This window comes from Ruditapes philippinarum, unplaced genomic scaffold (genome assembly GCF_026571515.1).
Source record: "Ruditapes philippinarum isolate M1 unplaced genomic scaffold, ASM2657151v2 ctg13005_1_1_1_1, whole genome shotgun sequence".
NCBI classification, from domain to species: domain Eukaryota; kingdom Metazoa; phylum Mollusca; class Bivalvia; order Venerida; family Veneridae; genus Ruditapes; species Ruditapes philippinarum.
In genome coordinates this window covers 15,440-28,939 of record NW_026860526.1, presented here as the reverse complement: position 1 = coordinate 28,939, position 13,500 = coordinate 15,440, and the positions used below count along the sequence as shown (strand labels likewise).

General features: G+C 31.8%; 1 protein-coding gene across 1 annotated transcript; it reads right to left on the bottom strand.

The window, feature by feature from the left end:
* Nucleotides 1-430: 430 nt before the first annotated feature.
* LOC132760463 (uncharacterized) lies at nucleotides 431-13,023 on the bottom strand. Its single transcript, XM_060752437.1, has 4 exons — nucleotides 12,875-13,023; nucleotides 3,515-3,565; nucleotides 1,445-1,526; nucleotides 431-904 (listed from the first exon to the last, which is right to left on the bottom strand). Exons 1-4 carry the CDS (start codon nucleotides 12,960-12,962, stop codon nucleotides 715-717), a joined length of 411 nt encoding a protein of 136 aa, XP_060608420.1. The 5' UTR covers nucleotides 12,963-13,023; the 3' UTR covers nucleotides 431-714.
* Nucleotides 13,024-13,500: the final 477 nt, after the last annotated feature.

Genomic DNA, 13,500 nt, shown 5'->3' with positions numbered 1-13,500 from the left:
TTGCCTTGTTGGGCTTTCTTTAGGAATTCTGTATTTATCTTTTTTTTATCAATCTGGTCATATTTTTTCTTCCCAGGTCCGATTCTTTTGCCTGTGGTTATTCTTGCTTCGACGATTTGTTATACAGAAACACTGGGGCTAATTAGAAACTCGGACTTGATTGTAAGCCTCTTAAATTAGTAAACAGTGCCAGTCCAGGCTCATACTGACAACTCTGCCGAGACACAGACACTTCTAAAGGGTGTTGAGCTCAAAACGCATTTTGAACGTATCTTTCAATTTTTTTGAAAGTTTAATCTGAAATTGATGGCCAAGCATTATACATCTTTATGTAAATTTTGTATAAATTGTTTCCATTTCTTAAATCATTTGACATATGTATAATTCCTTTATAACAGTTATATGAGTAAAACACCATAAAACAGTCGTACTTTCTAGAGTCATTTTAAAAAAAATGTTCTCTACAAGAGAAATAAGGAATGCAATGTTATTGGAAAGATATTTTCTTTTATTTAAAACATTTTTAACTGACCATTATTCATATCACTACATATGATGTACTTTATACTTCACATGGTTTAACTAAATATATATCTTGAAGAGAACACACAGAATATTACACTGATAGATTATTAAACATTCGATTCGCCATGATTTCGTCTACAGATTGACAAAAGTCCTTTCCAAATCTCATGCTTAACCTAATCTTGAAGATCACAATTCACCATCGGAATTACTTTCACACATATTTGGATTTCTTTGTAGAGATATGTATTCACTACCACGATTGTTAACGTTAGTTCGGCCTTGACTTAATTCTTGTGTTGTGTCGACAATGACCCTTGCGCTCTGTGAAGATTCAGTGAGATATTCTGTTCTACGTGAATTCTCTAGATCTCGTTTTCTGCAATACAAAGAATGCTATGACTTATCATGTACAATATCATGTACAATACTTTAATTAGTCTTACCCATTTTTAAATATTCTTGTATTATTTATTTAAAGAGAAACAGTATTCATGTGTTTAACTTGTTTACGTTCATAATACAATACAAGGTAATGAATAGTAAGATACAATCAACTAGCATCCAATGCCATGTACTCATTTATCCAAGATTCTTTGTGCATTTCAAAACAACATGTTGGGTTCACTTGTTCAATATCCTTTCATTCTACATTATATTTGTTAGAAATTCATTTCTCAGTGCCGGACAAGATTTAGCAAACATTTAATAACAATTAGATAGACAGATAAATATAGCCATTGGTGCTTCAAATGTTGTTGTTCAGCAATGTTACTTGCAGTTGGAAACTTAGTGTTTGCTAATCTTGTACTATTTGCCATAATACCATTAAAGGGAATGTGTAAATGAGATTTATGACATTGACGACAGCGACAGATTTGTGTTGAGAAAAAAATCAAAGGTAGCTAGCAATACGAACCTTTTCTTCCTTATACACACGACACATACTATTATGATGACTATTGAAATAAGAACCCCAAACACTGCACCTACTATTTCACCTGTAAATAAAGCAGAAATATCAGCACTTTCGATTGTTATTTGGTTTAACAAGTATTTTACTTAATAGTTAACTATCATTTTATTGGACTCTGATTGGCACTTTAGTTGACACCTTCTTATACTTTATCGTCATTGTTAAATAGGGAGGATAAACTGTGGAAAGTTCTATCTATTGCACAATTTTTTCAATTAGAAGACTAAGCAAACATGATGAAAGATATATAAAATTTCACATTAGAATAAAGTTATATTAAACGTGTACATAATGGGAAACAGGAGAGGCAACTTTGTTTGGTTTTGCCTCTTTCATGTATACACTGTATAATATACACTTAAGATTTAGGTTTTGTTGGTATCTAGTCGATACAACATAGTAATACATTTTATTTCACACCTTACTGTATATATAAAAATTATGCACTTGCAGCATGATGTTCCAATAGATATCATTATTGGATTGCGCAACGGTCTAATGTTTCACTCCATTCACTAAAAGGTTTAATTAAAAAACCCATTAATTCATATTAACCCCTGCCCATCTGGGGTGGCAAACGGTAAAATAAATGCACTTTTTAGTCCCCAAATAGTTATCACTTTTCCGGCGCTGTCCCCTTTCAAAAAAATAAATAATGGGGTTGCAGGGGGAGGTTATGTGCCTTCTGCTAAGGGGTTTGAAGAGAGCAGTAGCCCCGCCAAGATTTTGAACTTGTGGTCAGATCGATTAGACTGTAAGGTGTAACCAACGCTGAAAAATCTTGACTGTATCTCGATCCAATGAGTAGTTGCAGCACTTTAAAATCAGTTGTGATTGAAAAACTCAACGCAAAATAGTGATTTCTGGCAATTTTGAGATGTTCCTCGTTGCCATGGTAACAGGAAATGTAAAATTGAGCATACCGTTACAAAGGCTATGGTCCAGCCAAGTTTAATGAATATTGAAGCATTTTATAGTTTCATAGCAATTTGAACTTAACATATGGCTTTTCAATGAAAACAGCCATTTTTTACAAAATGTTCATGCAGTAATATGGCTTTAAGGTAACGGTGGTGTATCGGATCCAATGTTATCGGGGTCATTTCCATTTCCAGAATCCAAAACACCTATATCAAATGCAATTCACACTTCATAGTTTAATAGCTTCGTTTTTATTTTAGCGTCTAAATGTATATCATATCCCATACAGTCTCGTAATCCAATATATATATATATCAAATGCTTATCGCGCTCCATCTAGCCTCATTTCCATTTTAAGGTCCCAAAGTTTATATCAATTCCTAATCTTACTTTAAGTAACAAAGTTTCAAAAAAATGTGGAATAAAGAGGTCATTATACATTGTTGAGTAACAATACTGGTTCTATTGGACTCGTACACAGCTACAAAACCTATACCTGCCTCGGTTAGCGTCTCGTCCAATATAGATTTGACGTACTCGTCCAATCGAATTTAGTATTGAACTCAGCAATGTAGCATTGTAACGGTATAAGAAAACAAAAACAATATGTGGGGAAATTAATAATCTATTGTTCATATGTTACAAAATTTGACAAAACATTAAAGGAACTCAACTGAGGTACAAAAGCCTAAAACATAAAAGTTTCATTCCTAAGATCAGCTAGGGCACTTAAAACAGAAATATATGCAAAAGATAGTAGAAATAAATTGACAGGTGTATTTTGAGCGCTTCTTAGTTCGATTCAAGTGAAAAGCGTTGCTTGAAAAAAACGGAGTAAGAGAACGATACGAAATTTTCACACTACTTATTAGTCTAGATCTACATCAAGTTGAAAAATTATATTCAGTCCCGTCATATAAGTCTAGATCTACATCAAGTTGAAAAATTATATTCAGTCCCGTCATGTCAAAAAAAAAAAAAACTCTTTTTTTCACGACTGTAAAATAACAGACAAGAAGCAAAATTAGCTAGCTTAGTAAATGGCAAGTTCTGTGTTAAAGCAATATTTGAAAGTTCGCACAAATCCCTTACCTGTCTTGTTGTTACCTGGCAGATCTGCAGGCTGTGTGGTGTAAACATGATCTAAAATTATAAATATACATGTATTCCATAAATATACATTCAAAATCAAAAATAGACTTTTAAAATATTTTGTTATTTTGATAAGTACATAGATACGGTTTAATACAAAATATGTGTGACAAAAAATAAAACACTCCATTATAACATGTCAATATCTGACGTATTCCCCTCCTAAACGTATGAAAAATGTCCGAATACACGCCCTTTATCCATTTGCACAGCATTTGTTCATAAAACAATGTTGACTTATATATGAATTAATATATATGTACATAAAGAAATACCAGATATGTTTTTATAATCCTTTTATTTATATTTTCAGCTTTTGTTTTATAGATTATAATCACATACAAGACTGGTAGACATTTATTTTCTCGGGGAAATAACATGTAGTGTTCTTTAAAAAGGTAATATTTACATAAATAAATATATGATTATTTGTAAATTTAAATCAATAAATAAATAAATATTTAATTTCTTAATTTCACTTTGATTTGGAATGATTTATTTTGTAAGCATTCTCATTAAGATTATAATTAAAAGACAAAGCATGTCCTGATCGTCATCAGACATCGCTGGGGTGGTTGTTACGTTAATTTTTATAATCATTAAATTGTTTTTACCATTTCACGAAATACAGGTGTCACGTGTGCGATGACCACTCTCATGATAAGTGTTCAATATTTCAATATTGGACTATTTGATTTGTTACAAATGCAAAGTGATGGCAATAACATGTATAATCTATTTACAAAAGATGAGAACAAGTTCTGGCAGAAATCATATTTTTGAAAGACTTCAGCGTGTGGCTAAACCGGTGGGTAGCGCTTGCTGTAAACTCATTCGAAAAAGAGAAACCGGAACATAATGTGAACAATGCAAAAAGTATCATGGTTTTTGTTTAAACAATTCCTTTGAGAACATCTTGAAGACAATAAAGTAAAATAAATTTACGGGTGTTGTTACCAATACCAAAAAGTGATACTTGGAAATTCTGAGTAAAGACTTGCAATGAAATATAATGTCAGGACAACTCAGAAGCTCATACATGGCCATGCTGAGATGGAGGTGGGCGCAGTTCATAGTCGCATCGAACGGAAACTTAGAATCAAATTTATATTATTAGTTTTAAAGATCGTTGACAGGTTATATGGCCCAATATAAACGGCTATTTGTAAATATAACCCGAGCCATTATAATACAGCAAACATCATTTTTTTTAGAGAAAAAAAAATTTCTTCATGAATCGACAGCAGCCGTGTATATAAAACTATATAAAAGTCACGATTACCCAATAAAAATGACGTTACAAACGTGCAGTATTAGAAATTCTCTTGTTAACTATGTTTGTTTGATTGAGTTTTACGTCACACCGACAAAGTATAGGTCATCTATGGCGACGTTCCAGCTTTACTGATGGAAGAAGACTTCAGTTGCCATTCCGTTTATTATTTCAGGCACGAACGGGCACCTAAGAACCACAGACGTTCCTTTAGCTATCTAGATAGCTTCCTCACATGAAATAATCCAAAGTCTCTGTTAGGATTCGAACCCATAGTGGTGAGGTCAAGTGCTTTGAAGTCAATATCCACGGACGCTCAAGGTTTTAAAACTTCTCGTCCGAGTTACCCATATGAGGGCATGATTTCTTCAAGAACTTTACGATATGGAGATCTATGAAGCATTAGACAGGGAAATACTTGTTAGAACAATATGACTTAAAACTTTTGATGTGACACTTTTAGTGTTTGCTAAATACCTTTTTGTATGTCATGTAGCAGCATATTAATAACATGACTGTTTATTATATTGAGAGTAATAATGAGAAAAATGAGAAAATTGACATTATATATCTAGATTCATGGCTATTTTCAATTAAATTTTGAAATGTTTTTTTTTTTAATGTTAAAGTACTGTGGAGTGAACAACAACAAAAAAGTTAAACAATGCTCAAACAGCTCTTTACATCCGGATTATTTATCAAACAGAGAACAAATATGCAAAGATAGCATCTACTGTGTTAGTCATGCAATAAAATTTGGTGGTCAAAATTGTAAAACAGTTATTAATCGACCAAAAACATATTAATTCTTTTACTTAAATCATTATACTTTTCTTCAAATCTATTAACATTTTTAATGTTTCGCTTATCTGAAAGTATGAAGCTCTTAAAACTTAAGAACTTGGTATTAGGATTGATGTTTTTTATTTGCATGGTTAATAATAGAAAAGGTAATAAATATTGTTTGCTTGAGCAGTATACTTAAATTGGTGAAGCCAATTTGACTACATGCTAAAAAAGTTTTATGTTTTGGAATGTTTGTAGTTTTTTTTTGTTTCATTTTCAATATTTTTTGTCGTCTTAAAACCTAATAACACTTTATTCCCAAAACCCTTAAATTAAATTTCTTTAGGAACATACACACCGAGTCCAATCGTTCACTATGTTTCACAGGCGGAGAACGCATGAAGAGATCAATTTTACGGGTGGAAAACCGATACTGTGGTAAGAAAATTGTCTTCAATTTCTTTGAAAATGCATATTTCACAAAACTTTATAGGCTATTCTGATTGCGTATGATTACTTTATCCGACAGGCAAAGTTTTGTGAAATATGCATTTTCAAAGAAATTGAAGACAATTTTCTTACCACAGTATCGGTTTTCAAAATTAGGCAAGCTGAAAAATGTAGATTTCCGTCGTAAGCAATGGCAGATAAATAAGCCATATAAAAGCTATTTATAGATTATATAATAAAACAGATCATATGTACTTTTTAGCTGGTGAATATGATGTGATATGCATTGAAAAATTAATATTGACCGAGGCGATATTAATTTTTTCAGTACATATCACATCTTATTTAATTTTTAACTTCTTTCGCCGTTTTGTTTGAAAAATCTGATAAATACAAAACAACTTTTTCTTGAATTTTGTTTTGAAAACTATCTAGCATGATAGAAAATGGTCTAACTAAGAAAATCAATCCGAACACCAATATCTTTAATTCAGTAATTAACGCTTACAGACGTTTAAAGAGTTGTTTACATGACGTCACAATGTAGCGCCAAACAGCGCGTGCTTACGCATAAATTACTGCGCGCTGTACAATTGCAGTTGGTAGCAAGCAAGGGGATTCGTTACCATTTTCTTTGATAATGAAATTAAATAAAAAGGTTATTTTTTCATTTTTCGTGAAATATGGTATATATTTTCACTCAACATGATAAAATGCCACATATTTTCACTGCGACTCCGTAAAAATGGTATTGCACGGCCGTGCATATATTTTGACGTGACGTCATTAGCGTTATAGAAACATAGTGTAAAGATGCGCTAAATGTTAGCGTTATACTATAGGCGCTTCAATGAAAAATGACTTTTTTCCACTTTAAACGGTCTTAATTTTGGGTATGTGATAAATAGAATATTAAATTCGTGTAAGTTCATTACTTATTTTATTGCACTCGTTGAATAAAATAATATTATGCTCGCCACAGGCTAGCATAATATAATTTATTCAACTCGTGCAATAAATTCAGTATTGAACTTACACTCATTCAATATCCTCTATATCTTTAATTCAGTCATTAACGCTGTACAGACGTTTTTTTCTTGCATCTCAGACAGGATTATTTACCGTTTTCACCGGTGCTAGAAAAGTCTGTCTTACACGTCCCATGTAAGACAAGTCGCGTGCGTTAAATGACGTCATTGACGCGCGCCTTTTATGAATGAATCGCCTTCTTTAGGATGACGTCATTTTTTCCGTTATGAATGAAGTTGTATGTTCATACGCTACCTATAAGAAAAAGGTGCATAATGAGAATATAAGTTTCATAATTTCTGCTTTCCGAAATAATCGACATGCAATATGCAAGAAAAAGAATCAAAACACCGGCTGTTGGTACAGACGTGAATATCTAGCTCTCGGTAACTGTTTACGGAAAACTCGGCAGAGCCTCGTTACCGCTGTAAACAGTTACCCTCGAGCTAGATATTCCGGTCTGTACCGGCAGCCGGTGTAAGATTCTTATAAGAGTTGTTTACGTGACGTCACAATGTAGCGCTAAATATCGCGTGCAAAACAAGACAATGATTATATTACTGCGCGCTGTACAATTGCAGTTACGTAGCAAGCAAGGCAGTTCGTAACCATTTTTCTTTGATAATGAAATTAAATAAAAAGGTTATTTTTCCGTTGTACGTGAAATATGGTATATATTTTCACTCAACATGATAAAATGCCACATATTTTCACTCGCCCTCCCGGCTCGTGAAAATATGTGGCATTTTATCATGTTTCGTGAAAATATATTCCATATTTCACGCAAACCAAAAAATATCCTCTTATTATTTCATGCTTTCCAGTGTTTTATTGTAATATATCAGATCATTATATTCTGATAAACCACTAGTGAAATTTATAAAAAATAATTTTCACTGTAGCCGGACTATCTGAATGCGGATGAAAAGAAAATCATAACTAGGTAGAACAAGTAGAGATTTTGATGCTAAAGCATCAAGTCGCCGGATAGAAAAATGATTGTATTATCATAAATATAAGAAAATATAAGTTTAATGGTTCAAGTATAAAAATAAGAGGAACAATGAGTTGAGTAATGTTTGCCACTGAGGCTAGTAAGGCAAGTTGCTATGCTTGGTAATTCTTTCTTCGTAATTTTACTTATATACATATACTGTTGTACCATACATTGAAATCCGTATAGGTTACTAGTTCAGATTCAGATAATTACCGACAAATAATTACCGATCATCGAATATTTGCAAAAGTGACGATGGAAATATATATGTTTTAATTATTACATGAAACAATACAATTTTATTGTAAAAGATGTTGTACATCATTATTATGTGCTATAGAAAAAATATATAATTTAGTTGGAAATCAATACACGTATTCCAATCGTTACATACGATATATAAAAATTACCGTTTAATTGCCTTTCCAGTGCGATAATCTCATCAACACAAAGATAGGTTTAATTATTTTTTTCTATGTATCTAATACGATTCCGGACCCCTGACGTCATAACCGTTTTTGGAAACCTGCGTGACGGAAACCACGGAATATTACCGAATCAACGATTACCATTATATATTTTCAATAATGTTGCCTTTAAGGGCATAACATTATTTGGGATGTTCAACCTAAACTTAAACAAATTGAACTTTCTTGTCGAATGTTTGACAGAAAGGGCCAAGTTAACCCCCTTACCAAGAAGAAAGGAAAAGGTTTTGAATAATGTATTTTTAATGTAAACAGGTTTCTCTAATGATTATAAAAGTATGAACCTGATTAATGAAAAATAACTTATGTAATTATCTGTACAAAATACAATTGATTTATACATCTTATCAGTTACCACCATTAACAAGTTACCTGTCTATTATCAGCAATCTGTAACTATTAATAGATTTTAATACACGATATACAACATATATAAACATGTAGTCACGTGATTCTTTATCGAAAGACCAGGGGGCATTTGTTTATAATTAGATAAAATAATGTAACATAGGTCTCATAAAAATAAACAACCAAATAATTCTAGTGTCATTTTCAAATATCATTCATGATTTATATATTATAAAATAGCAATGCTTGACCACACAGAAAAAAGTAAAAGTATCTCTAATATTCAATGACTGATCCTTGGGATACGTTATTGAATTCATTTTATGAAAATTGTAATGTTGCTTTTAAGACGTCAATATGTGCATATTTCATTCCACTGAGCAAAAGTTATCATATGTTTGATTTTTTGTGATTTACTGAATAAATAATTGTTGTCTTTAAACTGTTCAATGTTTGATATGCTTTATTTTTCAGATTTTAAGGGCTTCTCCTACCATAGGTATAATTTTAAACTATTACAAATATAGTCGCCGGTTTCTACCGGCGACTAATAACAAGCAGAAATAAATGCCGCCTTACGTAAATTTTGCTCCTTAACCCATTAATTCATGAGCATTTTGTGAAAAAAAAGGCTGTTTTCATTGAAAAGTCTCCCGTTACAAGTTCAAATTGCTATAATACTATCAAAACTGCTTCAACTCTAATCAAACTTGGCACAAATGTTGACTGGACCATTGCCCTTGCAACAACATGCTCAGGCTATAATTTTCTGTTACCATGGTAACGAGGGGACATCTCAAAATTGCCAAAAATCACTATTTTGCGTTGATTTTTTCCATCGAAATTGATTTCAAAGTGCTGCAACTTCTCAATTGATTGAGATAGAGTCAAACGCTTTTCAGCGTTGGTTACACGTTACCTTATGATCAATCTCCCCTCACAATTCCAAAATTTTCTTGGCGATGTATCTTTTGATTGGGGGCCGCGCCGAAAAAGAGGTCACTTTTTTAACAACATTTCTCAAACAAAAACAAGTGTTGGGGGCCTAAATAAGGCATTTTTTCATCATTTGAGACAACAAAAAAAGGCGTGGGGGTGAAAAAGGCGTTAAAAGGCGTGTATATAACGTAATGGGTTAAGGAAAAGAAAGTCGAGGTCTCCATACATCATGTTATAGAGGATATTTGTTTAGTTCAGTGTAAGATCCGAATTTATTACATGCTTTTCGGTGGTTTATAGAGATATATCAGTGACATTAAACTGGTAATTTCACTGTTTGAAACAATGAAATTACCACTTTGATAATTTCACTGTTTTGAATTTAAGCCCCTTACGTTGTTTCAGTGAAATACCAGCGTGCACAGTACTGGGTACCAACTTAATGACGAGACGTCGTAAATGACGTCACGTTGTATTATTATTTGGCGCGCTTTTCATTCAGTATTAAGTTAAATGTCTTTTTAAAACGCTTCTTTGCATGTAATAAAAAGAAACTTTTGTTAAGTTTAGTGTAAGATTGAAATATATTTCACCTTGTGAACACCAAAAGTTCATATTTTTATATTCCATTTGGTGCTCACTCGGTTAAATATAAAGAGGATATTCAAGTTTTTTCTATAAATACATAATTTATTTTCATCGAGTGGTATGAAAATAAATATTTCATGAGTGGCGGTAGCCACGAGTGAAATTAGTGTAATTTTCATGCCACAAGATGAAAATAAATCATGTATATAGAAAAAAACTTGAATTATCTGTTTATTATATACATTTTTCTCTTTTTTGCGATAAAATTTCAAAGACTTTCCCTTATATTTTGTGTACTGGCAGAATTTAAAAGAAAGTAGTCCGGCAAGACACCAGTGAAAATACGGAAAATATGTTTCACTGCAGTGAAAAATAAATTTTTACAGTGAAAATACGGAAAATGAAAATACGCATTTTATTTCATCAATATTTCTCAATATTTCATTTATAAGTATATAATAAATTCCGATCTTACACTGAACTAAACAAATTTCCTCTATATATTTCACCGAGTGGGCACCAAAAGGTATATTTCACGAGTGGCGCAACCTCGAGTGAAATATGAACTTTTGGTGTTCACAAGGTGAAATATATTTCAATCTTACACTGAACTATACAAATTTTCTTTTTATTACATGCAAAGAAACGTTTTAAAAAGACATTAAACCTAATACTGAATGAAAAGCGCGCCAAATAATAATACAACGTGACGTCATTTTCGACGTCACGTCATTAAGATGGTACCCAGTACTGTGCACGCTGGTATTTCACTAAAACAACATGAGGGGCTTAAATTCAAAACAGTGAAATTATCAAAGTGGTAATTTCACTGTTTCAAACAGTGAAATTACCAGTTTTATATCACTGATATATTTCTATAAACCACCGAAAAGCATGTAATAAAAAAATGTAACAAAATTAGAGAAATTTAACAGAACTATATTTCAAAATTGATGATGTGACGTCATGATGTGATGATGTCACAAAGGAGAATGCGCGACGTTACCCGGCAAAATCAGTAAAATACTTAAAATCACTTAAAAAGCATGAAATAAAAAGAATATTTATTTGTTTTACATATAAGATTGAAATATATTTCATTCGTGAACACCAGCAAATATATTTTCACGAGTGGCTACGTCACGAAAATATTGCATCTGGTGTTCACTCAGTGAAATTATATTTCAATTTTACATGCAAAACAAACAAATATCCTCTATATATTCACCAGCTTAAAATTCCATTTTATAATATCCCGGAGAGGTGATATGAATACTGGAATCAAGTTTTTTATATTAACCGAATCTGCGTTTTGTAACATGTCTCGTACTTTTGATGACAAATTGACAACATTTGAGTTATTTGATAGATCATGTCTTTAACAACTTAGAATAGTTGTTAAAATTGCAGTTTTGACTCTTATCGCCGTGTAACTTTAACCAATATTTTGCTATCCTTGCATATCTTTCAATATACAGAGGAAATGTACCTTTTTCAGCATACGATGATAGAGTATTTGTTGACATTTTAATATTTGTATATAACCATCTACAAAATTTTCTCTCCACGCTTTCAATATTTTCTGCTTTGTTAAAACCCCATACTTCACAATTATAATTCAAAATAGATAAAACATAAGCATCGAACAAATTGAACATAATTTCTATAGATTTGTAATGTAAAGTAAAGAATGCATTGCCCTTAAGGCTTTTCCACTATGGGTATTCGTTGCTGGTACAGTAAGTAAGTAAGAGTAAATGAACCGCCACTAGAAAATACAATTCCTAAATTAATTGACGAGCTATAGACTGATTCATTTTTTTTATAAAAACAATAATAAGTAAAAACAAACAAAAGCAAAGGAAAACCATTAAATAACTGCGATCAACAGAAACACTTATAAGAACATCGTTATACTATAACTGATGAACAAAGAGAATTCTCTCAATTGTATTTTAAGTTTTCTCTTAAAACCGGAAAATGCCACAGTTGAACTCACTTTTTATCACAAACATAAAAGGGTCATTATGCCCTGGAAATGAATTTATTCTTATTTCTCACAAGCTTTTTATGTAATTTATAATAAATTCCGTGCAAAAAGTAACTCATAGTCAAACTACCTGAATCATATTTTTCTTTTGTTGCTTTTAGCAATAACATTTATATAGTGATTTTGCATGGAAATCAAATACTACGATTTTCATTTTTCTACTTTCATGACAAATTATTTCACATATTTAACTCTACTATCTTCAGGTAACAGGCATTAATATTTCTTACTTTCTAAAACTCAGATGTGCTATTTCAAAAAGAAGACAAATTTATTCGTTTTCTGAAGCATATATGTGCCCTTTAAATAGGTACGTAGAATGTTTCTCAAGTGAAACTAAATTGTTGCTTACGTGTTTTGGTAGTTTTACGGTTAATAAGAAATCCGTTACAAATTGAAAACAAAGCACTGAGATATAAAGATACACCACTGAGAGACATATTTACAACCTAAAAGTCAAATATCTTCAGCTTTTGAATACATGATGGTTAGTAATTTTATATCAGATTCAACCTGATAGTGATAATAAAAGTAAACACTGTACAATTAGATAATAAAGAGGGCATAGTCAAAAGGGATAATTCAGAAAACAAATATGGTCGATTCGGCATGAACTTTGATTGATAAATGATAAAAATGAAACGAACTAGTATCCAACATTAGTTCAGTAATTTAGTTATTCTTGCTTCACTGTGTTGCAAGCTCTACAGTACGGTCGCAAATGTGTGGATGGTGCACTGTCAAATTATTATCGCAGGGCTCTGAGCTTTTTTTACACTTCTATCTAGGATTTGAAAACTGTTCTGATATATAACAGTACAGTTTTTTTTCCACTTGATTCATGTAGGAAAAAGCTCGATTTATATATAACAGATGAGTTCTTTTTGCACCTGCTATATATCGGTTGAGTTTTTTACGGAGGTTCAAAGGGGCATAGGGTCAAATGGTGCATGGGGTAACACATTCAAGAAAAAACAA